Source organism: Heterodontus francisci, chromosome 13, assembly GCF_036365525.1.
Source record: "Heterodontus francisci isolate sHetFra1 chromosome 13, sHetFra1.hap1, whole genome shotgun sequence".
Taxonomy (NCBI): Eukaryota; Metazoa; Chordata; class Chondrichthyes; order Heterodontiformes; family Heterodontidae; genus Heterodontus; species Heterodontus francisci.
In genome coordinates, this window is record NC_090383.1 from 97,889,757 (window position 1) to 97,916,983 (window position 27,227).

Genomic DNA, 27,227 nt, shown 5'->3' on the forward strand with positions numbered 1-27,227 from the left:
CTCCCTATTACAGTTGCACTGAGCGGGAGTGCTCAGCACAGCAGCTTTGTGGTTGTTCAGTTTGTTTAAAAGCATTGTGCTGCGTTTCACAGCTGCCGAAGCAGGATCGCACCTCCCAACATTGGACAGATTCGGGGTTTAAATCCCGGAATCTGTCCGATGTTGGGAAGCGCGTTCCTGTTCCAGCAGCTATCGGCTGTGAAAGTGACTTGCAACGTTTTTTAAAAGGCCGCTCTGCAAGATGACAATGGGAAATTTCCCATCTCCCAGTAACAAAGACCTGACGAGAATGAGGAACGGCCCCGGGTACAGTTTGCATCTGCGGGCCGGATGGAAACCTTTGGTGGGCCGTATGTTGGACAACCCTGTTTGAGAGCCCGTTATACCCTTTAACTGAAAAGCTTTGTCCTTGAAATGATTGTTTCTCACTGTGCAAAACAAATGCGCCTGCAGCTTCTTGATATGCATGCACTGTTAGTTGGTCCATTGTTTTTGTATTTCTAGATTGGTACATTCTTCAGCAACAACCTGGACTTCTTTACAGCTCCTTCAGTTTATGGCTCAAGGGTAGGAATGGGGGTAATAGACCCTCCTGCAGCAGAATGTATGCTGGAGAACAAGAAGAAAGCAGCTGCTTATATTAAGTCTCTAAAGAAGGTTTGTATAAATATGCTAATACTGAACTGATATATTTAATTTAATGCTACATTTGATGCTGGGATAAGGGAAGGAATTCGGGTAGGGGATTGAAACAAGGATTTCAGTTTAAGTAAGTAGCTTCTGCTTTGCTGTACTTGCTGAAATGGATATTGTAGTTCAGTAGCAAGATCAGTTGTGTATGCAGGCTCTGAGCTTCTTAGCATTTCTACTCTACAGATTGTTTATCTTTGTAACTTGATATTGAAGAAGTGATCATATGGATCATGAGCTGTCTTGCCTGTCATTATCATTATCTTGCACTTATGTCGAGCTATCCTTTTCTTGTTTCCATGTGGCTGTCACACATGGGTTAGAGAATTTAAGAACTGAATGTTCCAATAAGTATTAAATTATGTAAATAACCAACAAATATTTCAGTTCTATCATGTAGTTAAATTATAAACCACTGAATCTATTTATTTTATGATATCAAAACAGATGAATTGCTGCTAAGTTATGAGTGGATATATATTTTTATATATACCTAATGTGTAATTATATCTGCCCTTTTATCTATTCTATTTATATCCATCTATCTCTATCTAATGTATAATACACAAATACTCTTGCTCTCTTTTTCACTTTGGAGGAAGGAAATAGAGAGATTCTAGTACAGTGGGGGAGGTGGTAAGGAACAAGGGATGACTTGGTAGTTGTAATAAGTCCATTAATCAGTGCCTGGTTTGAGATCCATTGGAGCGACAGAGAATGGAAAAGGGGACCAACTAAAGGTAGTGTAGACAAAGCTTCTTCAGGAAATGACTGGGCAAAGCCAGATGCAACAATGATCAGAAGCCTATTTAGAAAGCTTATAGGGAAAGGCAGAGGATAACCAATGAGCCTCATGCAGGATGAAACCGTTGGTGACAATTGTATTTTGAAGAGTTTTGTGATGCACTGCGTATTTTGTTCTGCATAGAGCCTTTTAGTGTTGGAGGTTATGAAATGGAATAAGCATATGGAATCTTGGCCTTCATAAATGAGGTTTTGAGTACAAAAGCACAAAATTTATGCTGCATCTTCTATAAAGCTGTGGTTAGACCACAACTAGCATACTGTCAAGTTCTAGTCACCACACTTTAGGAAGGATGTGAGGGTTCTTGAGAGGGTGCAGAGGAGATTTACTAGAATAGTTCCAGGGATGAGGATTTGAGTACAGGAGCAAGGATGTCTTACTACAGTTATAGAGGGCCTTGGTGAGACCACATCTGGAGTATTGTGTGCAGTTTTGGCCTCCTTATCTGAGGAAGGATGTTCTTGCTATGGAGGCAGTGCAAAGAAGATTTACTAGGCTGAGACGGATTCCTGGGATGGCAGGATTGACGTATGAGGAGAGATTGGGTTGACTAGGCCTATATTCACTAGAGTTTCGAAGAATGAGAGGGGATCTCCTAGAAACCTATAAAATTCTAACAGGACTGGATAGGCTAGATGCAGGGAGAATGTTCCCGATGGCTGGGGAGTCCAGAACCAGGGGTCACAGTCTCAGGATATGGGATATGCCATTTAGAACCGAGATGAGAAGAAATTTCTTCACTCAGAGGGTGGTGACCCTGTGGAATTCTCTACCGCAGAAGGCAGTGGAGGCCAAGTCATTAAATATATTCAAGAAGGAGATAGATATATTTCTTATGCCAAATGGATCAAGGGGTATGGGGAGAAAACGGGAGCAAGGTACTGAATTAGATGATCAGCCATGATCTTTTTTGAATGGTGGAGCAGGGCCGAATGGCCTACTCGTGCGCCTTTTTCTATGTTTTCTAATTTAGCTACAAGGTTAGGCTGAAGAAGCTGGGGTGGTTCTCCTTGGAACAAAGGAGATTGAGGGGATTGATAAAGGAGTACAAGATTCTGGCAGGTTTAGATAAGGTACACAAAGAAGAACTGTTTCCATTAACGGATGATACGGGGACTACGGGACACAGATTTAAGGTTTTGGGCAAGAGATGAAGGGGCTGTGAGGAAGAACTTTTTTTTTTATTCCAAGTGGTAATGACCTGGATCTCACTACCATCAAGGATGATAGAAGCAGGGACGATCAATGATTTCAAAAGGAAATTGGATGGGCACTTGAAGGAAATAAACTGGCAGGGCTATGGGGATAGAGCGGGGGAATGGGACAGATTGCCGGCTCTCCTTAGAGCAATCCATGGACTCAATGGGCTGAATGGCCTTTTTTTATTCGTTCATGGGATATAGGCGTTGCTGGCTAGGCCAACGTTTATTGCCCATCCCTGATTGCCCTTGGGAAGGTGGTGGTGAGCTGCCTTCTTGAACCGCTGCAGTCCTTGGGGTGTAGGTACACCAATAGTGCTGTTAGGAAGGGAGTTCCAGGATTTTGATCAAGCGACAGTGAAGGAATGGCGATATAGTTCCAAGTCAGGATAGTGTGTGGCTTGGAGGGGAGCTTGCAGGTGGTGGTCCCATGCATATGTAGCCCTTTTCCTTGTGTGCTGTAAATGACTCTTTGACTTTGTTAGTCTTGTCCAGGGTCAGTACCTTATGAAGAGGCTTTGGCAAATCGCAGGACCATTCTAAGTTCTACTGAAAGCCGTGAAGGTCTTTCACAACAGGTAATGATGCATCTTCTATGTTACTTAGGGAATTTTGGTAGAAAAGCTGAAGTAACTAAGTAACACTTGAAATGACCAGATCCTGTTTTAAGGCATGAAATTTTGATCAAATTAAGCGGTTAAAGAGGAACTTTGACACAATTTTCACTTGATTTTATAAATATTTGAAGTGCTTTGCAGTGCACTATGTCTTTCTTGCTTTGGACACCTGTTTGCTAAGAATCTAGGCACAGTGCACAGCTGCAGTCAACTGAGTTCTTCCCTATTGAGTGCAGAGACATGACTTTTGGTTTATGCAAAGGAGGTGAAAACACTAAGGCCTGGAATTTTGGCAAACAGCATAGCCAGCAAGTTGCTTTGAAATTTATACCAATCTCAGGAAAGCGTGGTCGTCGTGCCTTATTCCTTTTGAGTCTGTCTTTTTGTGCATCAAATTAAAGATTAAAATAACAAACCATGATTTCGGCACTTTAGGCTGAGTAGGTTTCAGAAAATGTAATTATGGAAAGGTATCTAATATTTAATGTAATTCTGCTGCTTTAAAATCCATTCAAAGATGCAATATAGAGTGTTGGTCTCAATTTTTAAAAAAATCATAAAGCGCCAGAATTATGACTTTGGGTCTGCAGTGCCAAAACTATTAGAATAAGTTTACAGCCCATTCAGAACTTGAGTAATTGCAAAAAATCTTGTGTTCTCCATTGTTTTGCACGGGGGTTGAACTGTTAATGAGCACCAGGGGTTTTACTGAATTTTGAGAATGATTGAATAAACTCTGGCATGGTGTGAAAATACAGGTGCAAGTCACATTCGAATATCCTGGATCTTTTGTATTAAAAATCAGTATTATGTCATACTTACATCATTATTTTTGCACAAAATTTCAGAAAATTCCAGGCCTTAATATTAAATATGCCCTATGCAGTAGGAGTGTTGCATTTACTGGTCACAGTATAGGTAATGAATCTTTTACTACTTCCCCACCACTTAACTTTGCCTTTAATGTGTGCATGGGTGTAGCTGGCTTCATCTATTCTTTTACCTTCATCTAACAGGACTTGCTGCTATCAGCCTCTATTGCTGTTGGATGATTTCAAATAACTGGAGTCTACAAGTCAGTTCTTTGTTTTAAGTAACTATTTTTTGCATGTATCTGTGCTCCATTTTTTTAAACCTGAATTCCAAGTCTATTATATGAAATTTTTGGAGTCAATTTTTAAAGGTATATTTAAGTAGAGGAGGAAAAAAAAGAGTTCAGAAGTCTAGTTTCTAGGAGAATAAATTCTCTCAAGCCTTCCATAAATGAGGCTCAATGCAGTCCAATGACCAAGTAGCCTGAATTGGGGAATAAAGCTGCTGAGTGATCGCTGACAATGTTGGAAAGAGCAATGGGCACTGTAAGAATTCAACTTCAAATGACATGGCGTACCACTGATACAAAACTTGAGTTTCAAAGGCAGCCTTGTGTGATATTTCTGAAGGGGAATGAACCTTCAGAAAACAGAACAATGGATTAACTTAATTTTTAACAGTACTGAGACTCAGTAATAGAATGCTTGTAAGAGTTTATTCTCCCAGACACTGAATTCATTAACCTTCTACTTAATAGATCTTTAAATCCTTTGCAGCAGTCTTTAAGTCTTTAAATCAAATTTGCCTACATAATCAGTCATGCAATGCATAGTGTGTTGCTTTTATTCATCCATGGGTGCTGCTGACAAGGCCAGCAATTATTGCTCATCCTTAGTTGACATAACTAAGTGGCTTGCTAGGCAACTTCAGAGAGTAGCTACGAATTAGCTACATTGGTGTGGCACTGGAGTCATATATAGGCCAGACTGATAAGTGGGGGAAAGTTTCCTTGCCCAAAGGACATTAGTAAACAAGTTGGATTTTTACAACTGGTCACCATTTTCATTGATTGCTGCTATTTATTTCCAGATATTTTTAAACTGAACTCAAATTATCAATTATATTACTGGTCCAGTAACATAACTACAACGCTACTCTACTTAGTATGAACCTCTTTTAAATATTTTCACTTGAGATGGCTCTTGCAGAAATGTTCAACTTTCCTGCCATTACTTCTATTACTGCAATTGTGCACCAACATCTTTTCAGGCCTTTACAATAAAGGTTCAAACTTGATGTACTGTAACATACTGCAACAGGAATTACAGAACCTAGTTAACAATATGTGCAAAAATATAGTTAAAAGTTGATTTCATATAATACAGATTTGGAGTTCAGGTCAATTTCTAAAATAAAAATAGGGCACACCACATGCAAAGAAAAGGTTAGTTAAAACAAGGAGCTGACTGTGTGCAGCCAATACTGAAGTCAAGGCCAGCAAATTTACACTTGTAATGAAGAGGTCACCATGCACCATTGTGTAGCACAGATCAAAAGGTTAAATGGCTGGAACCCTAATGATGGATAAAGGACTTCTGATGAAAAGGCAAAATATGAATTACAAAGTGCTCTTGACAATCTCAGTGCAGACCCATAAACTAGTGAGTTGAGAATATTTGATGGTAAATGACATTCACTTTAATACCCAACAAACAAACCAAACATCTTCAGCTACTCGATATTTGCAGTTAATAGGCCATTCAAAATAGCTGTTGAGAAACAAAGATGTCTTCATGTCCTGATGGCTGAGTTGGTGGCTGGTGTTTGGACGTCTGTACCTTCAAGGAGCCTTATCATTTTCAAAATGGCTAGAATCTGCCCCCAAATATTTAATTTTGAGTTGACATCATTTTTATGTTACTGCAGAATAGTAACCCAATTTGTCTCTGGAGCAAAGCAACACAAGACCTTCTAGTGTTGCTAGACTGTCCCCTCCAGGACTGTGTCGAGTTTGGTATCAAATCTGATTTGTAAAATGCCCTAGGTCCAATAGACCCTCGATACCAAGTAAATCTATCTGGCCATAATTCAAATATTTAAATGAGCAGGAATTCACCTTGCTCTGCTCCCTCGATATTTAAATTTCGAACAGCTATTGTGCATGCATGTAATCAGACCTAAACAGGACAGCTAAAATCCCACCCTCACCAGCCAAGCAATGTTCATGGGGTTCTGCTTGGCTGGAACCCAAACTGTAGCTACTGGTCTCAACTATGCCCTGAAGTACATGTCAATCCATTAAGGGAGGGTTCACCTGAAGACTGGACAGAGTTCTAATTAGGCAGTGGGGCTGATCAGTTTTGGCCCAAATCAGTGATTTTTGTCATTACATAACCTGTAAATTTCATTTTGTTAACTTTCCAATTTGTTGTACAGCTGAAGTAACACTAGGGATAACCTATAAGTAGTGTAAGTTATACTGGAAAACAAGTAAAATATTTGTTTTATGAATTGTGCCTTGCTTTGCCGTTCAAAATTTGTCAGGGAAGGGGTGCCCATCAGCAGTTTTATGTTACAAGAATAGAATGGAAAAACTCAACTAGTGTGATAGAGCATGAAAAGAGCAAGTAAAATAGTTTTAAAGTTTCCCCTACCTGCCCCCAGCCAGTCAAACACCACTCCTAACTCGTAACCTTCACCCAATGACTTTTTGTAACCAACCTTTAAATTGTTTGTTTAAATTGCAGGCTGAGGCCATTCGCTCTGTCTTATTGTGGTTTCTGATCTTGCTCAATTACAAGAAGGAGCAAGTTTTTGACCATATTATTTAAAAAATTTTGTAGAAGGTCACTTTCTGTTAGAAATAATTACATGGAAAAGCTGTGGTTAAAGTGATGTTAGATGATTCGCACAGACACATTCCATTTGGCAGTTCTCGGTTATTTTGAGAGGTGGGAGTAAAAGGAGAAAAGCTATAGATTAGCATGGGTCATATTTGCATACCTCCTGAGTTGCAGTTCAGAATATGTAGAAGCCTTGGAGTAGTTCACCCACCTGCCCGATTAGCTGTGGTCAGGAGGATGGCACAAGCATCTAAAGAAGAAACTTGTAACCATGTAGTGTTCCCCATCTTTGCAGGTGCAACAAAGCCAAGAGAAAATAGCAAAATTGGAGCAGGAGAAAGAGCATTGGATGCTGGAGGCCCAACTAGCCAAAATAAAATTGGAGAAGGAGAATCAGCGTCTAACTGAACTGGAAAGTCAATTTAAAGGGCAGATGCCTTCCGTTGGTTCTATCCAGGAGAATGGTGCTATTCCCAAAATCGAAGAATTGCAGCTTGTTGAAAAGGACTCCAAAGAACCAGTTAGAAGTACTAGTCTGGTAAATGGTGTAAAACTTGAATTCAATGGGACTGAGAATTGAGCTTTTTTTTTTGGTTTATTTTCTCTTTCCTGAAAATGATAGCCTTTATACTTGGATGCAGTTCCATGGGAGCTGACTGCCCTTCCATTGCCTCACCCAGTTGGACATTCTTCATGAGTGAGCCAAGATTAAGTTTCAACAGACTATTCTACCAATACACCATCACATCCAAGTACTATCCAGTCTGCACTGGACACCACTTTGGAGAGGGAAACCTCCTTGATTTTTACCACAAAAGTAAAATACTGCAGATGCTGGAAATTTGAAATAAAATCAGAAAATATTCAGATCAGGCAGTATCTATGGAGAGAGAACAGACTTAACATTTCAGTCAATTAACCTTTAGTCAGAACAGATTTTTACTACCTTTTTCCCCCAACCCCCCTTCCCTCCCTACCATTTCTAAAGTCTAAAGTGCAGAGGTTATTTGTAGCTCTTCCTGTCACCCTGGCTGAGAATATTGGATCTTGGACCATCTTTGGCTTATGGCTCAGTTTTATGCTGAGTAGTGATTTACTAACTGAGTCATTGGGAAAGTACATTAAGTGTGAAAAGTTTAGAAATTTGTGAATTGTTGCATTCTTGAGGTAACCTAAGCTTTAGGTATATTAAATCTGTAACTTAGTTTTCTATTTACCAAAAAGGCCATTATCCTCCCTAAACCACTGCTTTACATTCTAGTAAGTCCTCTCCTTTTACTTGTAATATATATGAACATGTTAGCATGAGTCTTGAACTGAATGAAGTTTTTATTTGTTAGGTTGGAATGCTGACCACTTCCACCATGAACAATGAGGTACTGTGATACCCTTCAAGTTCTTTGAAAATAAAATTAATTAAGTGTACTGCAATGATCATATTTCTTATTTTTGAAATGGGCAATTTTTTTTGTAGTTGTCTATCTTTGTTAAAATCTTTTTTAAAAAAAAAATGTGCTTCACTTTTAATTATGGCGTAAGCGGTTATATAACTGATCGGATTGAGGAACATATGCAGAAACTGATGAATGTAGATTTTAAAGTAGTCTGCACTGGTTGTTGGGTGGCTTATGTACATAATTTCATTTAAACAAACATTTAAAATAACAGGTTTTGAAGTGACCTCATATAAAGCATTCACCAGTCACAGCTAAAGGAATGTCCCATGTGTGTACTTTTAGATTCCAGATGCAGAGTCGCGCGAACAGTTGATCAAAAGTCACTACATGACCAGAGTGGCAGAACTAACTTCACAGCTTCAGATAGCAGACAGCAAGTCAGTGCATTTTTATGCAGAGGTAATACTGATGACGCATAATGGCCTTTAATGTTGACATTTTCCTATCTTGTGGCCATTTTTGGCAAACAAAATCGAAAAATAATTCTTCATTTGAGAGATGATGCTTGTAAAATTACTAGCCTAAATTTTTTAAACTTCATTGTTGCTTAGGAATTCTGCAAATCTCTGAAAATCTTACTTATTTCCTTACACTTTGCATTGTAATGAAAAAAGTACTTGCTTTTATATAGTCCTACAGGATCTCAGCATCCCAAAGGACTTCAGAGTCAATTAAGTACTTTTGAAATATAGTCATTGGTGTAATGTACAGAAACATTGGAGGCAATTTGTGCACACCCAAGGTCCCACAAACGACAATGAGATAAATGATCAGGTAACCTTTTTCAGCGATGTTGGTTGACAAATTCCCTGGAGACTGGGGAACCCATCTGCCCTTATTCAAATAGTGCCTTTGGGCCTTTTACATCTGCTTGAGAGGGCAAAGGGGGCGTCCTTTTAATGTCTTATCTGAAGTATGGCATCACAGTACACCACTCTCAGAAGTGTACTGAAATGTCAGCCTAGATTATATGTTAAGCCTCTCAGTTTTACAACTGAATTTATTTTGAGAGGGCAGCAATATTTATATATTGGTTATTTTGTGTCAGTCATCTTAAGTTCACTGGCTCGAAGGGTCAGATCCCTGCTATGGTACAATAATGGATTGGATAAGTGAGAGAGTATCATGGAATGAACCTCTTCTTGATTCTTGCTTCCAGCAAAGAAGCATTCACTTTCTGCTATGTGTTTCCCTCAACAGCATATTTCAGATCAGCAACTCTGCAAGCATGATTTTCACTATTTGTTCCAGAGCAATGCTCTGTGTCCTGCTGCCCTTTTTATAGTGTTTGGGGAACCATAAGGAAACGGTGTACAGTTGTAAAGTATGCCTGTTTCACAATGTCGTGGGTGGAAATGGTTTTGTGACCAGAATTTCTATTTTAGTGAGTTCTCAATCAGCTTTACCCCTACCTCCCAGAGTAAGCTGTGATCTGAGAGGATCCACAAGGAAAACACCTTCCCGCCAAAAGACCCACTTCATATCCCCCAGCACCCTTGCTGAAAAAAAGATGGGAGAGCTAAGCGGTCACTCAAGTCAATGTTGGTGGTTGCAGAATACTAAGGAGAAAATGAGATGATGCTTTTGTTGAAATTGCTTGGAACAGTATCGCAGGACAAAGATGGGATTTTGGAGACAAAATGGGAGGGATGTTACTTTGGCGAGTCATGGAGAAGTCGGGGTTACATTTGTGAACAGAAGGGAGGTGATCAGAAAATTAATTATCTAATATGTTGGTCTCCCTGATGTCATAAATGATTTCATTAAGATCAGCCAAATGGCGGAGCAGGCTTGAGGGGCCAGTTTCTTACCTAGAGGAGACTGCACTGTGTCTCACCACCACCTTCTCAAGGGCAATTTGGGATTGGCAACAAATGTGATGCTCACATCCCATGAAAGAATTTTTTAAAAATACAGTATATTCATTAGAAGTGTGTCAAATTGCAGCCTAACAAAGGATTGTTTAAAGCCCTGGCAGTAGTATGCAAAGAGTTGAATGGATAGATGTTGCATTGGCACAGAAAAGTGCCATGGGAAGGGCAGCTGGAAGCTGAGATGGTGTAAAAATGAACAAAGTATCCTGAAGGGAACAGTACATTCAAATGAGAGTTGATTTCAATTTAAGGGTGTGTAGTCAAATGTTTCAAATCAATGTGTTCCAACTGTATTGGGGCAGGTTTGCAGACTACAGTTGGTTTCTAGTTGAATTATTGTGTGAATTTGAATATTTTTATATAATTTTTTGTATAAATTTGTAGTGTCGCGCCCTTGCTAAAAGATTAGCACTAGCAGAGAAGTCCAGAGAATCCCTCTCAGAAGAAATAAAAGTTGCCAATCAGAACATTGTGCGATTGCAGGTAGGAGGAAATGTCAACCCTCTTGTGTGCGTATTCTTGGCTAAATATATCCAACGTATGAGCTTTGTGTCTATTTGTAGCTGGATGTGTATGTGTATTAAAATAACCAAATAAATTGGGGTAATATTTCTGGTACTGGGACTAAATACATTAGAATGCAGCAGTGCTTTTGAAGAAGTAACATGTCTACTCATGCTGTTGTCAAGCAGTACAATGTGGAAGCAGCTCTGTTTTTGTGACTCTTGCCAATATATTCTATAATTAATGGGATTTATCGAGTCATTCTGCTCTTGCGAGTGTCTGCATGATTATCATGTTAATTCATACAACAGATCTAGAGATGTTTGTGTACGTGGGAAGTTTCATATTTTTCCAGGGTAATAGATCAGCAGAATCAGCTTCCAGAGGCATCAGGGTAGACACACTTGGTTCATTTTTTTGCAGGACTCATTCCCTATTCCTTCCTCTCTTTCCACCCCACTGCCCCCACGTACCAGGTGACCGCAAATCCATTAGTCATTTCCCAGAATCTTGCCTTTCACCTGATGATGTAGTTTTTAAAAAGTGTGCCTAACACCTTCTTGAACAACTTCAGGGTGTCGGTCCTCACTACCACCTCCAGAAGCATGTTCCACACATCAATTCTCTTAAGAAAAATTAAAACATTAAACATCCAACCTCGTTCTTTGCTTTCTCAATTTAAATTGGTGGTTTCTAGTTGTACCTAGCCCCGTCAACTCAACCACCTTCTGCTTGTTGTTATTGATGACTTTTAATAATAAATACTTGAATCATATCTCCTCCAAGCCTCTGCCTCTCTCGAAATTTCAACCACAAGGCATGGAGTCTTCATCCTCCTTGCCTCTCTGTCCTATGTCTAGAGCCATTAATATCCATAACCTGGAGGGACCAATATGGTGTATACTATTCTTAGAGGAGGTCTGACCAAAGCCTTGTATAGTACTGTTATCATTGACTGATTCCAGAAAGCCAGGCAGTGAAGAATGGTACTGGAGTCAATCTTTGCACACTTTTATAAGCTTTTGTTAAGAGATTCGCATTACAAATATGCACCTCCTAACCCAACAAACATAGTTTTAGTCTGCCCCCATATTGGAGCACAAGTGAATCTCCAGTTAATGCTCATCATCTGCATACAATTAAACACTAATATGCAATTAACAATCATGGCCCCAGTTTTGTGCTGAACAATCCAGGTAGTACAGCTAAGGGCCCTGTTCACAATGGCAGAAACCTCTTGACACTTCTTGATTCTTTAGAAAACAGTCACTAATCATTCCCAGGTGTCTTGCTGTCACCCTTAAGCTACGCCCACTCATTCTATACTCCTTATCTGTATTCTGTGTACCCATGTGTAAGACTGTTTAATTATCTAAATTCAAGGGCATTTACCAGGCCTGGGCCAATTTCCTCAATCTAGGCAAATCCCATGGCAGTCTATTTCCTCTTTTTTAAGGCCCTAACTGTTCCACACAATTTAATATCTGCAAATTTGATAACTGTATTCTCTATACCCTTCCTGGATCATCAAACATTGACAAAAGGGACCTAGCACTGAACCATGGGCCACCCCATTAGTGACTGGACCTCAGTGGGAAACTACCACCTTTTTGCTTATGGTACTTTAATGCAATTTTCAATCCATCTCACTGTATTGTTCTTCGTACCATGGTACATAATTTGAATGTATAGTTCCTCATGGTGTTTTTATCAGTTTTTGTTTGGATATCCAAGAAAATTATGTCTACTGCAGCTTGAAATGGGGTACAAGTGCTATGTTGATGATTCTTTCATTTTTCTCCCTACAATGCTACATAATAAAACAGCTGATTTTTGCGTTGTGTAACTAAATCATTCTGTATAAAAGACAAATGAAAAATTAATAAAATTGCATTGGCAGTATGCATATGCTGTTAATTATTCCATTTACAACTGGCTTTTGCTGTCTGCCACATGTTTTAAATTTTAAAAATGATGGCAGGCATTGAAAACGTTACACTATTTAAGTTCAATATCCAATAGGAAATCAGTGCCATGTGCAGCTAACAGAACTTGTGTGGAGTGGTGAAACTTCTAAATCCTTTTACTGTGAGAATATAAGAGGGCTGTATCTGAACTAGATTACTGATGATCATGAAAGATAAAAATTTCCAGTACTTTTGTGGACTAACATTCACTGTTAACTTTGTGGAAGTGGATTGGTTTCCATATCTAATGGAGAACGTGTGACTCAAACATCTGCTGAATAAGGATATTGTGGTGAACATCATTGAAAACAGTGCAAAAATAGAAATTTTGGTTAAATTAATTAAAAGCAGTACTTCATCACAAAAACAAAAGCAACTCATTAGAATAATTCACCACTTCAGATTGTTAGTGTACAGACATTGATGCCTATTATGAGATGACATAAGCCAAACATGGTCTTTCCACCTAGCCTAAGTGGCTGAGATAGTTTAAGGTAGAGAAGGCATTGACATCAGTTTTATTTTTGGTGGTAATTGGACTTCTGCGCAGTTATTTCAGTGAGGGTAAAGGGTGTGTACTTTGAAATGGATATACATCAAAGTATTCTTCAAATGTCAAGGGTAGAAGTTTTGAATAGCTCCTTTACAGATAATTTTGTGGGGGGGGGAAATGTTCCCTCTGAGAGAAAAAAAAATAGAAATAGTTGACTACAACTGAACAGAGTCACTGGCTTCCTAGGACTACTGTTTCTGTGATGCTTTGTTTATGTAGAGACTCAGAACCAATATCTAGCGACCCTGTGATAGTTACATTAAGGACAAAAAGAACATGTAAATGTGGGTGCCAGAGTGCAAAAGTCTCAGTCTCTCTCTCTCTCTCTCTATCTCTCTCTCTCTCTCTCTATCTCTCTCAACAATTTAATGGCATTCATTCCAGCCACTGTTATATTAATTCAAGCCATGGTTTTAGGATTGTTTTCTACTTTAAGATTTTAATATGGTAAAATGAGGGGCAGCAGCCAGAGTGACCAATGTATAAAAACTTTCTTGGAGTCGGGAGAGTTGCAGGAAGTGGATGAGCTGATGACACAATAGATTACTCAAGTGATGAGTACCTTTCTAAACCACACAGTACTTCCTTGCTTGTGCACTAAATGTGTTCCACACATTCCCCTGTTGTAACTTCTCTGTTTTAATATAATGGTGTCTGCATTTTAATATAGGATGAGCTGACTACGACAAAGAGGAGCTACGAAGATCAGCTGAGTATGATGAGTGATCATCTTTGTAGTATGAATGAGACTTTGTCGAAACAAAAGGAAGAAATTGACTCTCTTCGTACGGGCAGTAAGGTAAACAACAGTTTTTTTAAATTCTTTCATGAGATGTGGGTGTTGCTGGCAAAGCCAGCATTTGTTGCCCATCCCTAATTGCCCTTGACAACTAAGTGGCTTGCTAGGCTATTTCAGTTAAGAGTTAACTATATGTGGGTCACATGCAGGCCAGATCAGGTAAGGACAGCAGATTTCCTTCCCTAAAGGACATTAGTGAACCAGATGGGTTTTTACGACAATCAATGATAAGTTTCATGACACTATTACTGAGACTAGCTTTCAATTCCAGATTTTTTTTTTTTGTCAATTAATTGAACTTAATTAATTGAATTTAAATTCCACCAGCTGCCGTGGTGGGATTTGAACATGTGTCCCCAGGGCATTGGCCTTGGCCTCTGGATTACTAGTTCAGTGACATTACCACTATACCACCATCTCCCCTCATAAAGTATTTTCTTTTTGTCTTTGGTTGGTTTGTTAATTTCTTGAATCTATTGAGGGCCAATTTGGAAACTGCAGATGTGTTGCAATTTCTATAAACTTGTAAATAATACTTACAAATGGGATGCATCATCCTACAAGTGAACAGTATGGAACCTTCTAAATAAACTGAGATCAAACCATTTACAAAACCACTTGACTAAATCAAGAGTACTGATTATTTGGCCTGCAGCCCAATTGTGACTCATGGAAGCCCTTGTGACTGCACCAATCCAGTCATGCATTTCCTGCCCCGAAAGCTGAACCCAGTTATCCTCTCCCCTCCAAGTTGCTTCTGTCATTCTTGTTTGTAATCTGACCAACATTCTTTTTGAGGAGGGCATGTTGATGGATGGGTGCTTAACATTTGAAAAATACACAAAAACTTTGGAAGCAATTCTGGGCTGAGAGCCAATAAGAATGGCTTTTAACATTTAATACAATTTTTGAGATGAAAAGCTTACAGAAAACTGCATGCATCTGAGAGGGTGAATGTACTGATTACACCAAGTACATGAGCTAAATGAGACTTAAAGAGGAAAATGTAGGTAGGTAATTTGTTTAATAGTTTTTTGGGAGGAAGGTGGAGGATAAGGGTATTTGTATTTTTTCTTTTATTTTGACTTCTGTAAATCCCCTTTGTGGACATCTTTTTAATATAAAAGTCTGAATATGTGACTCCATGAAACTGCATCTCAATTGTTGGTGTCCCTTTTGTTTTTACACTTTTTGGTCCTTCATCCCAATTGAGCATCATGTGAAACTTCTGAAAAGTTAAGCAACATGAACCTGTGGTTTAAGTGATTTATAACTTTAACCCCTTATAGTGACTAAACCAAATCCGGCGTACATCCCTATGAATCTCCTTTAAGGTCAAACCAGACAAATTCTTATAGACACGTATTTGAGTTGTAAGAACTTAACTAGTCTTCCCTCAAAGAAAGAAAACTAACAGAGAATATTACCATCTTTCGGATCGCCTATTTTTTAATAATTATGGCTAAGTCATAAATATCCTAGATATTGTAAGGGTCCAGGAAACACTCTTCATTATGTATCTCTCCACTTAGAGACACCGAGAGGGAGTTCTTGTAGTTGTATACAGAATACTACATGAGACGATTTATTAAAGAATTGAGCATTCAATACACTAAGTGGATAAGTATAATCACAATATCAAATATTACTTAGAGATGTAACACATAATCTTCTAAAATAGAATCCGGAAGTTTAACCTTGATATTGTTACAGCAAAATATCTTAGAATATCCATCAAAATTTAAAGTAAACTTTTACCTTAAATTCTCCAAGTAAGCCATAGGTTGAGAAGCATTGATGAGGAATTCAATACTTCTGTTTTTTTGCTTCAAAAACCTTCATGTTTATACTGTTTCTAAACTATCATCTGACCTTTTAGCATATAGGTGTTACCTTTCCGTCTGTTTTTCCTGCTTTTAAGATCCAAATATGATATCATTAGCTACCATCCCCACATAATGTTTTTTGTTGGAATTCCCCTGCTGTTGAATTTGAGCATTTATCTGGTCAAAATGTTTATAATTGGGTTTACTTGACATCTGTTCCTGTAAGTACTATTCCATTTTATTCTCTATAATTGTGTTTTATATGGGTCTTTTAACCCTTCTTTTGAGTCAATCTGTCTACTTCACCAACACTATCAACTAATTAAGTTTATTGCTACCTCTTGCTGATGTCACCCAGGATGTTTCAATGTGTGTTTATCCTCCAATTCCCTAGCAACAGAAACGCTGAAATGGAATGTCCAACTTAAAAGGTGTTTCTGGTTCACATTCTGTGGCAACAGGGACCTTGAAAGACCTTTGACATTTTTAACTCTACCTTCTTAAAGGGGAATTTCAGTGAGTCTTGAAAACTGGCTATTCAGTCTTTAATTATAAAAAGAATAATATATTAATATCTAAATTCTACCTAATTAAGCCTGTTTCTACCTATGTTTCATCACATAGTGGAGTACAACTGTGGAATCTAATTCTGACCTGTTCTAGGCACTTCAGTAGATAAAGTGCATTGAAGGAGACTCAGAAACTCAGTGTTGGATCTATAACCAAATTTTAGCTCAAAGAAAAAAGTTGACAATTTAGTTGAAAGCAGCTAAACATATTGTGTACTGCATCTGATGCTAATGGAAAAAAACTATCTCATGCTTTTGGATTTTGATTGGCATTTTCTTTTCAAGCAGGCATGTATGGCTCATTAGTTAGAAATAAACGTTTGAGTTGCCTGAGAGTGAGTTTGTGCAAATTGTTCATCAGCATTGTGACTTCTACTGAAAAAATAGAAAGTACCCTGGTCCAAAGCAACTGCCTGTAGTGAAATCTGGTCAAGGTGCACCTTTTCAACCATAACTGGCAATGTTACTGTAAGCTGTACGCATAGGGCCGTGCGGCAACCTGGAAGGTACCACACAGGCTGCTCACTTAGTTGTCATCTTTAAGATACCGCGCATGCACAGCTGTGCAAAAAAAAATTGTAAAGGTACTGCACATTCAAATCAGGCCACACACAATGCAAAATATTTAGAAAGGACATTGCTTGCTGATACCTTCTGCTTTCCTCCAGGGGGAAGGAAATCCAAAAGTAAGTCAGTACCTAATAACCAGTTATTGGTATTGCCATTCAAGTCAGGAAATGGTGGCTGGCAATGTTCCCTGTAAACTATAGTTATGTTTAGCCAGTTTTTTTCAATGCACAGTACCTTGAAGTCTTTTTGAACAGATGCAGTATTTAACACTGAACAAGACCTGCACAGTACCTTCCAGGCTGCTATGCAGCCATATATGCACACAGCTTACAGGGAAGATTGGTGGATGGCACAGTAATCTAGAAAAGGAAGTTGAGAAAATGCACAAAAATGTGTGCATAGCTTCACTCACCTTTATGCAGCTTTTTATAAACCACAAATCTCAGTATGACGTTTGTTCTGGTACACCCTAAAAGTTCAGCTGAAGTTAGGAAGAGGTATGCTATTTATGTAGATGTTACCAATACACTAGATTATTTTGGTACTCGCCTGTTCACTGGAATTAGATACAAAATCAAGCTACCAGTCATGTCAATCAACCGTTTATTTTCTCATTCTGTCTTTTGAAGGGTAATGCAAAGAAAAACAGAGGTCGATAAGATCTGAAGGCGCCATTAGGTTAGAGATCTGTGCGTTGAAGATACGACTGCTGTTACCTACAGGGAAGTTTATGATGCCAAATGAATATTTGTGTTGCAGTCCTTTCTGGGAGTAAAGGCGTGTAATGATCGTGGTATTACAGAGCCGAGAAATCAAAAGAAAATTGGACTTAAAGGGATTTTTTTTTTCTAATTATCCCCTCAAGTTTTAGGAACATGATGAAAAACACTCTGGCACTTAAAACATATTCCAAAAATAATGTACCTGTGAAATTCCCATTCAATAGGTAATTTGTAACAATAGCTTTTTATTCATTTTATTTCATTATGTGAATCCATAATGGAGGTTTTGTACATTGAATTATGTGACAATGTGTATGTTAATTGTGTAACTATTTTCTGAAATGAGAAATCCAGCAGATTGTTCACATCAAGTGTTTTGATTTCTTGAAATGTGGAGCACAATTCTAATTTATTCAGTTTACTCCTGCTAATACTGCATCACACCTTTCCTCACCACCCCACACCATCCTGCTGCTCTTTGCCTCCCCTAGAAAATCTGAGTGTGAAAATATAGTCGGTGCATAAAATGTTAATGAAAATCAATTTAAAAAAAAATAAATGGTAATGCACACTTGGAGTACTGTCTTATTAAAGGAAATTTATTTGTCCAGTAGCCAAGCATGTTACTTTCTAGTTGCTGCACATACACTATGGGCTGTGCTCATTGTTTAGCAATTGCATATTCTATATTAGATATGAATGCATTAAAGCATCATGAAAGTGGTGCTGTCTCCTTTATTAATTAGTTCAGTGTTTTACAGTATTATGTAACTGAAACTCCAGCCTGTTCAGCATTTCTCTCCTAACTGCTATTTAGAGAAGACCAAGACTTATTTAATAAACCCCCACTGCTAAGAGGATTTATGTTACTTCTTTAAAAACGTACACAAGGTTTTCTTATCCAAAGATACATTCTTTTTTCATTTCTCGCGGTTGACTGTTTCAGGGGTGGGTAATGGAGCACTTCTGGTTTTCCACTTTTGGCACTGTGATTTACACTATATAAATGCAAACTGTTGTATTTTATAGATGTAGTACAGGTTAGACTGCAAGCCTCTTGTACTCTGCCCCAACAACGTCCCATTGATCCCACCACAAAAATACTATTTGAACCCCTTTAATACCAGTCAACTTGTCTTTGTTCAGAATCTGGTTGAGCATCCCCAGCTCTCAGAGCACAAACTGTTGAACGTAATGTGTTTTTGGAATCTCTGATTCTGGAGCTTCAAATTCTACAATAACATGAACACTTTCACTTTGTTCAAACACAAACTAATTCTTCTTGTTCCCTAGTCATATTTGGTAAATGGACCAGTTGTGTAAAATTCACCCTTGAAATTATTTTTAAATTACTTGTAACGACAAATGGATTAGTAAAGTGCCTTTTTTAATTTCAACTTCCAAAAGTACATCCTAACAATACATTCAACAGCAACTGACATTTTTCTCTCCCAACTTTCTGTTCTCCCCTTCCCTCATGAAAACACTGGGGGTCTCTTACTGGGCTACCAAGGGAATGCCTGCTTTCCAGCACCTTAATTAAGTGATTTGGTCACAAACCATAAATGAAAAATCATTGGTGAAATTTGTTTAGCACTTGATTTTTCACTAGTGAAAGTACAAGTATTACGCTATAAAATGTTTAGGATATGCTGTTCCCAGTAAATCGTTGGAATAATGTTTTTTAAGTTCATAGATGAAATGCCCTGTAATCTGCCTAAAATGGAGCTTGGCTTGCAAGTGGCCTGCTTAAAATGGAGTTCAGCTGTTGAACTGAATGCTGAGAAGTGTCCAAGCTACAGCTTTCAAAGCTAATTCAAAACATCACGTATGTAATTTAGCCATAAAATTATTCTAAGCTAAAAGCCATAAAAGGTCCTAAGTAATGACCCCAGAAATGACTGTTTTATACTCGAGACATCCCTTGCTACTGTGAGAAGCCATTATCCCTCAGACCTCAAGTAGAGCTCTTAGTGAAATATAAACGTGTCATATCTCCCCACTTGTGTGGGGGAGAATAAAGTTAAGAAATGCAAAACAGATAGGAAAAATAATCCATAACTCGTAGACACGATGCACTGAATTTTACTGTGGGCACCGATCTCAGGGCAAAAAGTGAGTCCCAAGCCCGCACTTTCCGGCAGCAGGACTGGCTTGGACATTTTACTGCAGGCAGCCTCCTTGGCTGCTAGTAGGCCCGCCATCCAATTAAGGATGGCAGGCAGGCTCCTGATGCTGCCGGCCCATTCCGGGGCAGGTAGGGAAGCTCCAACAGGTAAGTAAATTAAAATAAAATAAAACTTTCAGGGGGCTGAGTGTCAGAGGGGTAACTCCTCCAAGGGATTAGTTGGGCCATGGAGGCTGCGTTCCCTGCTTGCAGCCCCCTCTTTGTGTTATGGAGATTCCATAAAGCTGTTAGCCTCCCCACACTGCGCAGGGCCGCCCCGGCATTGGCAAAATGTCAGCCGTTGCGTAAAGTGGCCCTTAATTGGGCTTTTATACAAGTCAGTTTCTCGTCTCCTTAGAGCAGCCTGCCAACCTGTCACGCAATCTGCCGCTGGAAAAATCCCTGGCGGCGTGGCTGTGTTGAGGAGCTGTCCCAATGCAGCTCCCCACTATTTTACCAGCCCAGACAACTACCCGGGGCTGGTAAAATTCTGTCTGATGTCTCTCGTGCTCCAAGGAAAGCCGTGACTCGATGACTTGGCGCAGGACTCCAAATTTGTTGGTTTTGAATAGAGACTTTGTAGTATATATGTCGTTTTGGTTAACTAATTATAGTAAGACTTCATTTTGAAATAAAATGTAAAAATAGAGACTGTTGCATCACCTTAATATGCAGCAATTGAGTAGCAAGAGCAGGAGTTTAGTTTAGTTTAGAGATACAGCACTGAAACAGGCCCTTTTGCCCGCCGAGTCTGTGCCGACCATCAACCACCCATTTATACTAATCCTACACTAATCCCATATTCCTACCACATCCCCACTTGTCCCTAAATTTCCCTACCACCTACCTATACTAGGGGCAATTTATAATGGCCAATTTACCTACCAACCTGCAAGTCTTTTGGCTTGTGGAAGGAAACTGGAGCACCCGGAGAAAACCCACGCAGACACAGGGAGAACTTGCAAACTCCACACAGGCAGTACCCAGAATTGAACCCGGGTCACTGGAGCTGTGAGGCTGCGGTGCTAACCACTGCGCCACTGTGCCGAGTTCTTACCCTTTGTTAGAGGTAACCTTTTGTAAATTTAGTTTTCTTAGGAAGCATGTTTTTCTAGTCCTTTAAGCAACTTAAGGTTTAAGAAGGGCACCTTTATAAGAGTATTCAGGACAGTTATCAACATCAAATTCAATTGTTATTCCAACCAGTTGCAGAGAGAGAAGAGTGTTGCTTAATTGCAGATAGTCTAGGATTTATGAAAGATGAGCATGAAGCCCAGTCAGATATTGTAGCTTGTGCGTAAAGTGGGTTCTGCCAGGACTAAAGGACCTAGTGGAACAGATAATGCCACTGCCAAAAGGGAGTTCTGAACTCAATGCTCCAGAATTTAACACCTGTATCCCAAAAAGGAAGGAGATTCACTCAACCATAATATGAGGATGTGGTCGTAGAAGCTCTGAAACATTGCTAGTCACCAGTGTCTAGACAATAGTGTAGCCAATAGACTGGCTAGCCAAAGCAGTTCACCTTTCAGTTATTTAAGAAGTTACTTGTCACAATCTCACCAGTTCTTAATCTGATTGTGATCACTGCTATAGTTAATATTCAGCATCCATTAATGCCAGTTTACAGTGATTGCCTGTCAAACCAAAATTAATTGAACTAGTTAGTGTAAAGACCATTCAATGAACCAACTTGGCCGTCACTCGGTCCTAGACCTAAAGTGGAGCAGTCCATGTTAAACAGTTCCTTAATGAAAAGAAAGGTGAGGGGATTAAATATTTCCTTCACAAATATTCTTGTGATACTGAAACCAAGTATTGTTAAAGCCCCAGGCAAAGGTATGGTATATTCAAAATTCTGTATGATGGGCTTAATGTGACTTTAATGCTGCAGATAGAATCTGGGCAGGCTCAAGCTCTTTTCTGGAGTGACTGCATTGGGCTCAATGCAGTAAACTGTCCTTAATGAAGAAAGAATGTAGCAAATAGGCTACTAATTTATTTTTTCTTCATGGTGTGCTGGCAGGATGAGACATAGAATGAAGGCCAGGTGGCATCCTCACGAGGAGAGTGTGTCACTTTGGGCTGCTGTCTCGCACCTCCCAGCAGCTTCTTGTAAAGTCCAATGGAAGAGGCCTGGAGCATACCATCTGGTCATCTACACTCTGCCAAATAAGTCATGGTGTGTGAAGTATGGAATGGCCAACAGGGGAAAGGGAACAATTTTCTAAAAATGATTTAGAAGATAGTAGCCTGAGGCTTATTCCTAGATATCTTAAAAATTAAGTTCAAATTTAGTTGTAGGAGTAAACTGGACATGGACCATTCACTGGTAGCCCTTTATGATTTTGTAAATGCAGTAACTCAGTGTAATTCATAGAATAAATAGTTCCTTCAAGCTGAATTAATTCTGAACCCTTGCTTTGACTGCACTGAGAACTGAAATTTGATTGCAGGGAGTGACCCAAATTATTTGAGACTGGGTTCCAGGCCATGTTGTAACATCAACTAACAGTCACACAATGATTGCTAGCAATTCCTCAGTATAATATCCCCCTCATTTTAATTACTTTCAGGGCAATTTAAAAAATATTCTTAATCCCAAGTAAATATTTTTAGCAGATGGAAAATATTTGGAAGAGTCAATACAATACTTAATTTGGTTGGAATTTATTAATGCCAAAGGATTTAATTATTGAAGAAAATACAAGCATTTTACTTAGAACCCCCTCAGGTTATAACTTCTAATCATCTTTGTAATATTTTAGAGCAGAAGAATGTTAAAGCCATAAGTATGCTTTTTAATCTTTCAATGGTGAATGCCAATTTGGGGAATGAGAAGTTAAAGGAGCTCAATTTCCACTGTGATGTCACCACACACAAACAATGCATAGATGTTTTTGTGATGTTTTGCTGTTATAATTGGGTTAATGTGATACAAGGAGAATAAAGCAAAAACTGGCTATTAATTAAAAACAGGAAATGCTGAAACGTGCATTAGGTCAATCAGCATCTGAAAGAGAAAAGCAGATCAGCATTTTGGGGGTAATCCAGTTCAAGCAAAAGGTCCCTTGCACCAAAAGTTTATATTGGGTGTTTGTGAGCATAAAAACATAAGAAATAGGAGCCAAATAGGCCATATGGCCCTTTGAACCTGTTCCACCATTCAGTAAGAGCATAGCTGATCTTCTACCCTAACTCCATCTTCCTGCACTATCCCCATATTCCTTGATTTCCTTACTATCTAAAAATGTATTGCTCTCAGTCTTAAATATACTCAACCACTGAGAATCCACTGCACTCTAGGTGGAGAATTTCAAAGTTCACAACCTTTGAGTGAAGAAATTTCTCCTCACCTCGGTCCTAAATGGCCAATCCCTTATTCTGAGACTGTAAGCCCAGCAGCCAGGGGAAAAATCCTCCCAGCATTTACCCTGTCAAGTCGCTTAAGAGTTTTATGTATCAATGAGATCACCCCTCATTCTTCTGAACTCCAGAAAATGTAGACTTAGTCCACTTAGTTTCTTCTCAGAGGACAATCCCCTCATTTCTGAAACCAGTCTATGAATCTTTGTTGTACTCCCTCTAAGGCTGGTATATCCTTTTTTAGGTAAGAAGCCCTTAACTGTACACAGTACTCCAGGTGTGCTTTCACCAAGGGCCCCTATAATTGCTGTAAGACGTCTTTACTTTTGTATTCCAATCCTTTTGGAATAAAGGCTAACGTAACATTTGCTTTCCTAATTGCTCGCTGCACCTGCATATTAACTAGTGTGGACTTTAAATGTTTCTGTTCCAGCATTTTACACTTGCACATGTTGTTGAAAATGTTCCCCAATAATGAATGACGGTAAAATCGCATTTGATTTCCTGGACTCTTCTGCCATCAGAGTTGCATTGCTTTGCTGGACTTGTGCTATAGCCTCTGCTGCCTTGATTCTACTCTGCCAGTCAATATCCAATTTTAAGGTTACCAGTTCCAGCCTGCAGTGCTTCTTGTTACCTGCTGAGCTTTAGGACTGTACTTCAGTGCAATGCAAGCTTTTCAGCTTTACACTCCTGCTGTGTTGGGTCATGGATAGAAATCCATTTTCTCCTGGGCTGAAGTCCATTTCTCTACTTCCTTCTGGGCTTTTCTGTGACCTCCACCTTTGTCACCACTTTCTACTGAGACAGTATTGTCTTTGGGACTGTCTCTATTCCAATACCTGATCTGCAGGCTTGGTTTTCTGCTTCAGTTTTCTTTTTCTCTTTTTGCTTTGCTAGTTCTGATCTTTTCATGCTGGTTCCTATCATGCTCTGGATTCTGCTCCCTTCTGTGGAAAAGTCTCACCTCTACTAACATCTGAGACCAATATGTACCTCCACTGGTCCCCTGGATCCACCGACTGACTAATGGTTGTCTCCACTCCACCTTGGCAATCTATTTTCACTGGATAACTTCCAGCAACTGAAAGTCTGCCCTTTGAACAGCCATGTTTCCACACCTGCATACTGTCGTGGACGCTCCAAGTTGACTTCACCCTGTCTACAAATTAACTTTCTGACTGCAGGACCTCAGACTTGAACTTTTACATATCATCTCGTCCCTCTCTTCTGTTTAAGACCAAGTCCTGTCTCCTCAAATCTCTGCCATGGCTTTGACACCCCTCTATGTCCAATTGTATGTGAAATTTGGCTGCTGCTCTGAACCCATTATTTGTATCTCCGTGTAAAAAAAAAATCCTCTTGTGCCTTTTCTTACCTGTCCTCTCCCCCTTGTGTCATCCAGAAATGCCACCTTTCATTTTTCCCCTCTCAGTAACTCTTTTCCCTCTCTTTCCCCCCCCCCTCCCATTCCTACCCCCAAACCATCACAAATCTTCTAATCCCCTGTCAATGCCCTGAGCTTAAAACCACAGCAAACTCTTTACTTTATTTGGCATTCTCCAAAGTGTTTATCGAGGCATAAATCACTGCCTCCTCATGGGTAGTAATGCCCAACTGTTCCATCATCCTCTCTCACCAGCCCCCCAACCAACACACCCACTGGAAGCTAACCTCACCAATGTCCTTCCCATTCTATTGATCCCACCCACCATTGTGGATGCTACCAGTAAATCAATTATCACTGTGCCTCTCTGCAATTTTCTCCAGACCACCCATTCACTTGCAAGCAATGCCCTTGCCATCCACAAGCGTATTGTGGATAAGTGCATTGATATTCTGCCTTTGACTGAAACTTGACTCATGGGTGATAGCACCTTGCTCCTTACTGAAGTGCCCCTGTATGGTGATAATTTGCATCACCTGCCCCACCCAAGCTTATCACCAAATCACACCTTGGTCTCTTCCCTCTACTCCCCTTATACTTTTCTCTTTTTGTGCATCTCTTATTCCATCTCTCTCACCTCTCCTCTAAAATCCTCATTGCTCTTTCCAACCCCTAGCCAAATTTCTTACCAAAATATCCTCCTTCCCTTCCCTCAGTCTCTGCAGTAAGCAATTCCTGATTGGCTGGCTGTGATTTCAATCTCCATCCCACTCCCCTTGCTCTGTTTCTCTGATTTTACTGCTTTCCTGTCCTCCATTAAGGTCTCCCTCCAAATAAATTCTCCTCCCATGTTCACAGCAATCCCATCGACTTTATCATCTCCCTCCCATAGCCTCTACTCCCATGGTCTCGATCATCGACAAGGGCATCTCCACCACCTTCTATCTCTCCACCCACACCCCCTATCCTCTTCCAACAACAATGCCTTTTGCATCTGCCCCACAAAAAAATCATTTATAGCTACTTTCACTCTCCCAATTGCCTAATCTCTGGCCTTTTGTTTGCCATGATTTGTCTGTAATTGTGCATAATTCTGAACAACTCCCTCATTTCCACCATTGATGCTGTTCTTCTCACCAAAACTTTGAATTAGAACCTGGTTGGTTCCCTTCGTATGGTCCCCAGCTTCACTTTCTCAAGCCTAATGCCCACAATTAGTTTAACTATCCACCACCAGATCTTGTTGAAAGAAAGAATCTTAGCAAAATTAGCCAAAGACTTGCAGGTGATAGGTAAATTGGCCGTTGTAAATTGCCCCCAGTGTAGGTAGGTGGTAGGGAATATGGGATTGCTGTAGGGTTAGTATAAATGGGTGGTTGTTGGTTGGCACAGACTCGGTGGGCCGAAGGGCATGTTTCAGTGCTGTATCTCTAAAATAAAATAAAATAAAAAATTAAAACCCATAGGGATTAAAAGGACTGTGACTGTATGGGTACAAAGTTAGCTAAGGGACAGAAAGTAGAGAGTAGTGGTGAAAAGTTTTTCAGATTGGAGGACGGTATACAGTGGTGTATCCCTAGGGGTTGGTGTTAGGATCACTGCTCTTGTATAAATATTAACGCTCTGGACGTGGGTATACAAAGCATAATTTCAAAGTTTGCTGATGACACAAAACAAGGAAATGCAGTGTAAAATGAGGAGGATAGGAACAGACTGGTGAAATGGGCAGATGAAATTTAACACAGAGAAGTTTGAAGTGATACACGTAGGTAGGAAGAATGAGGAGAGGTACTAAATGGTATGGTCAGACCTCAGTTGGAATACCGAGTTCAATTCTGGACACTACAATTTAGGAAGGATGCCAAGGCCTTAGAGACATGCAATTACTGCCCCATTAGTCTACTCTCAATCATCAGTAAAGTGATGGAAGTTGTTGTCAACAGTGCTAACAAGCAGTACTTATTCTCCAATAACCTGCTCACTGATATTCAGTTTGGGTTCCGCCAGGACCATTTGGCCCGATACATCATTACAGCTTTGGTCCAAACATGGACAAAAGAGCTGAATGCCAAAGGGAATAAGGATAGCCCAGAACCTAGTGGGCAGTCAGTTTAACTTCAATGGAGGGAAAGCTTTCAGAAATGGCCATCTGAGACAAAATTAACAGTCACTTGGACAAATGTGGATTAATTAAGGAAAGCCAGCATTGATTTGTTAAAGGCAAATTGTGTTTAACTAACTTGATTCAAGAGGTGAGGTGGGAGTGATTGCCCTTGACATCAAGGTAGCATTTGACCAAGTACGGCACCAAGAAGCCCTAGCAAAACTGAAGTCAATGGGAATCGGGGAAACCTCACCGCTGGTTGGAGTCATACATAGCGCAAAGGAAGATGGTTGTGGTTTTTGGAAGTCAATCATCTCATCTCCAGGACATCACTGCAGGTCTTCTTCAGGGTATTGTCCTAGGCCCACCCATCTTCAGTTGCTTCTTCAATGATC

The 27,227-nt window shown here is 39.6% G+C and overlaps 1 protein-coding gene across 5 annotated transcripts in view; it reads left to right on the forward strand.

Annotated features, from left to right (window-relative positions):
- Positions 1 to 18,379, forward strand: part of ppp1r21 (protein phosphatase 1, regulatory subunit 21) — a 93,988-nt gene extending 75,609 nt beyond the window's left edge. For all 5 annotated transcript variants that reach the window (XM_068045241.1, XM_068045242.1, XM_068045245.1 and 2 more), the window contains 8 exons: positions 505 to 657; positions 3,180 to 3,272; positions 7,263 to 7,505; positions 8,308 to 8,343; positions 8,707 to 8,823; positions 10,683 to 10,781; positions 13,993 to 14,121; positions 17,716 to 18,379. In XM_068045241.1, coding sequence (XP_067901342.1) covers positions 505 to 657; positions 3,180 to 3,272; positions 7,263 to 7,505; positions 8,308 to 8,343; positions 8,707 to 8,823; positions 10,683 to 10,781; positions 13,993 to 14,121; positions 17,716 to 17,745 — 900 coding nt within the window. In that variant the 3' untranslated portion in view covers positions 17,746 to 18,379. The remainder of the gene's footprint in view (positions 1 to 504; positions 658 to 3,179; positions 3,273 to 7,262; positions 7,506 to 8,307; positions 8,344 to 8,706; positions 8,824 to 10,682; positions 10,782 to 13,992; positions 14,122 to 17,715) is intronic.
- The last annotated feature ends 8,848 nt before the right edge of the window (positions 18,380 to 27,227 follow it).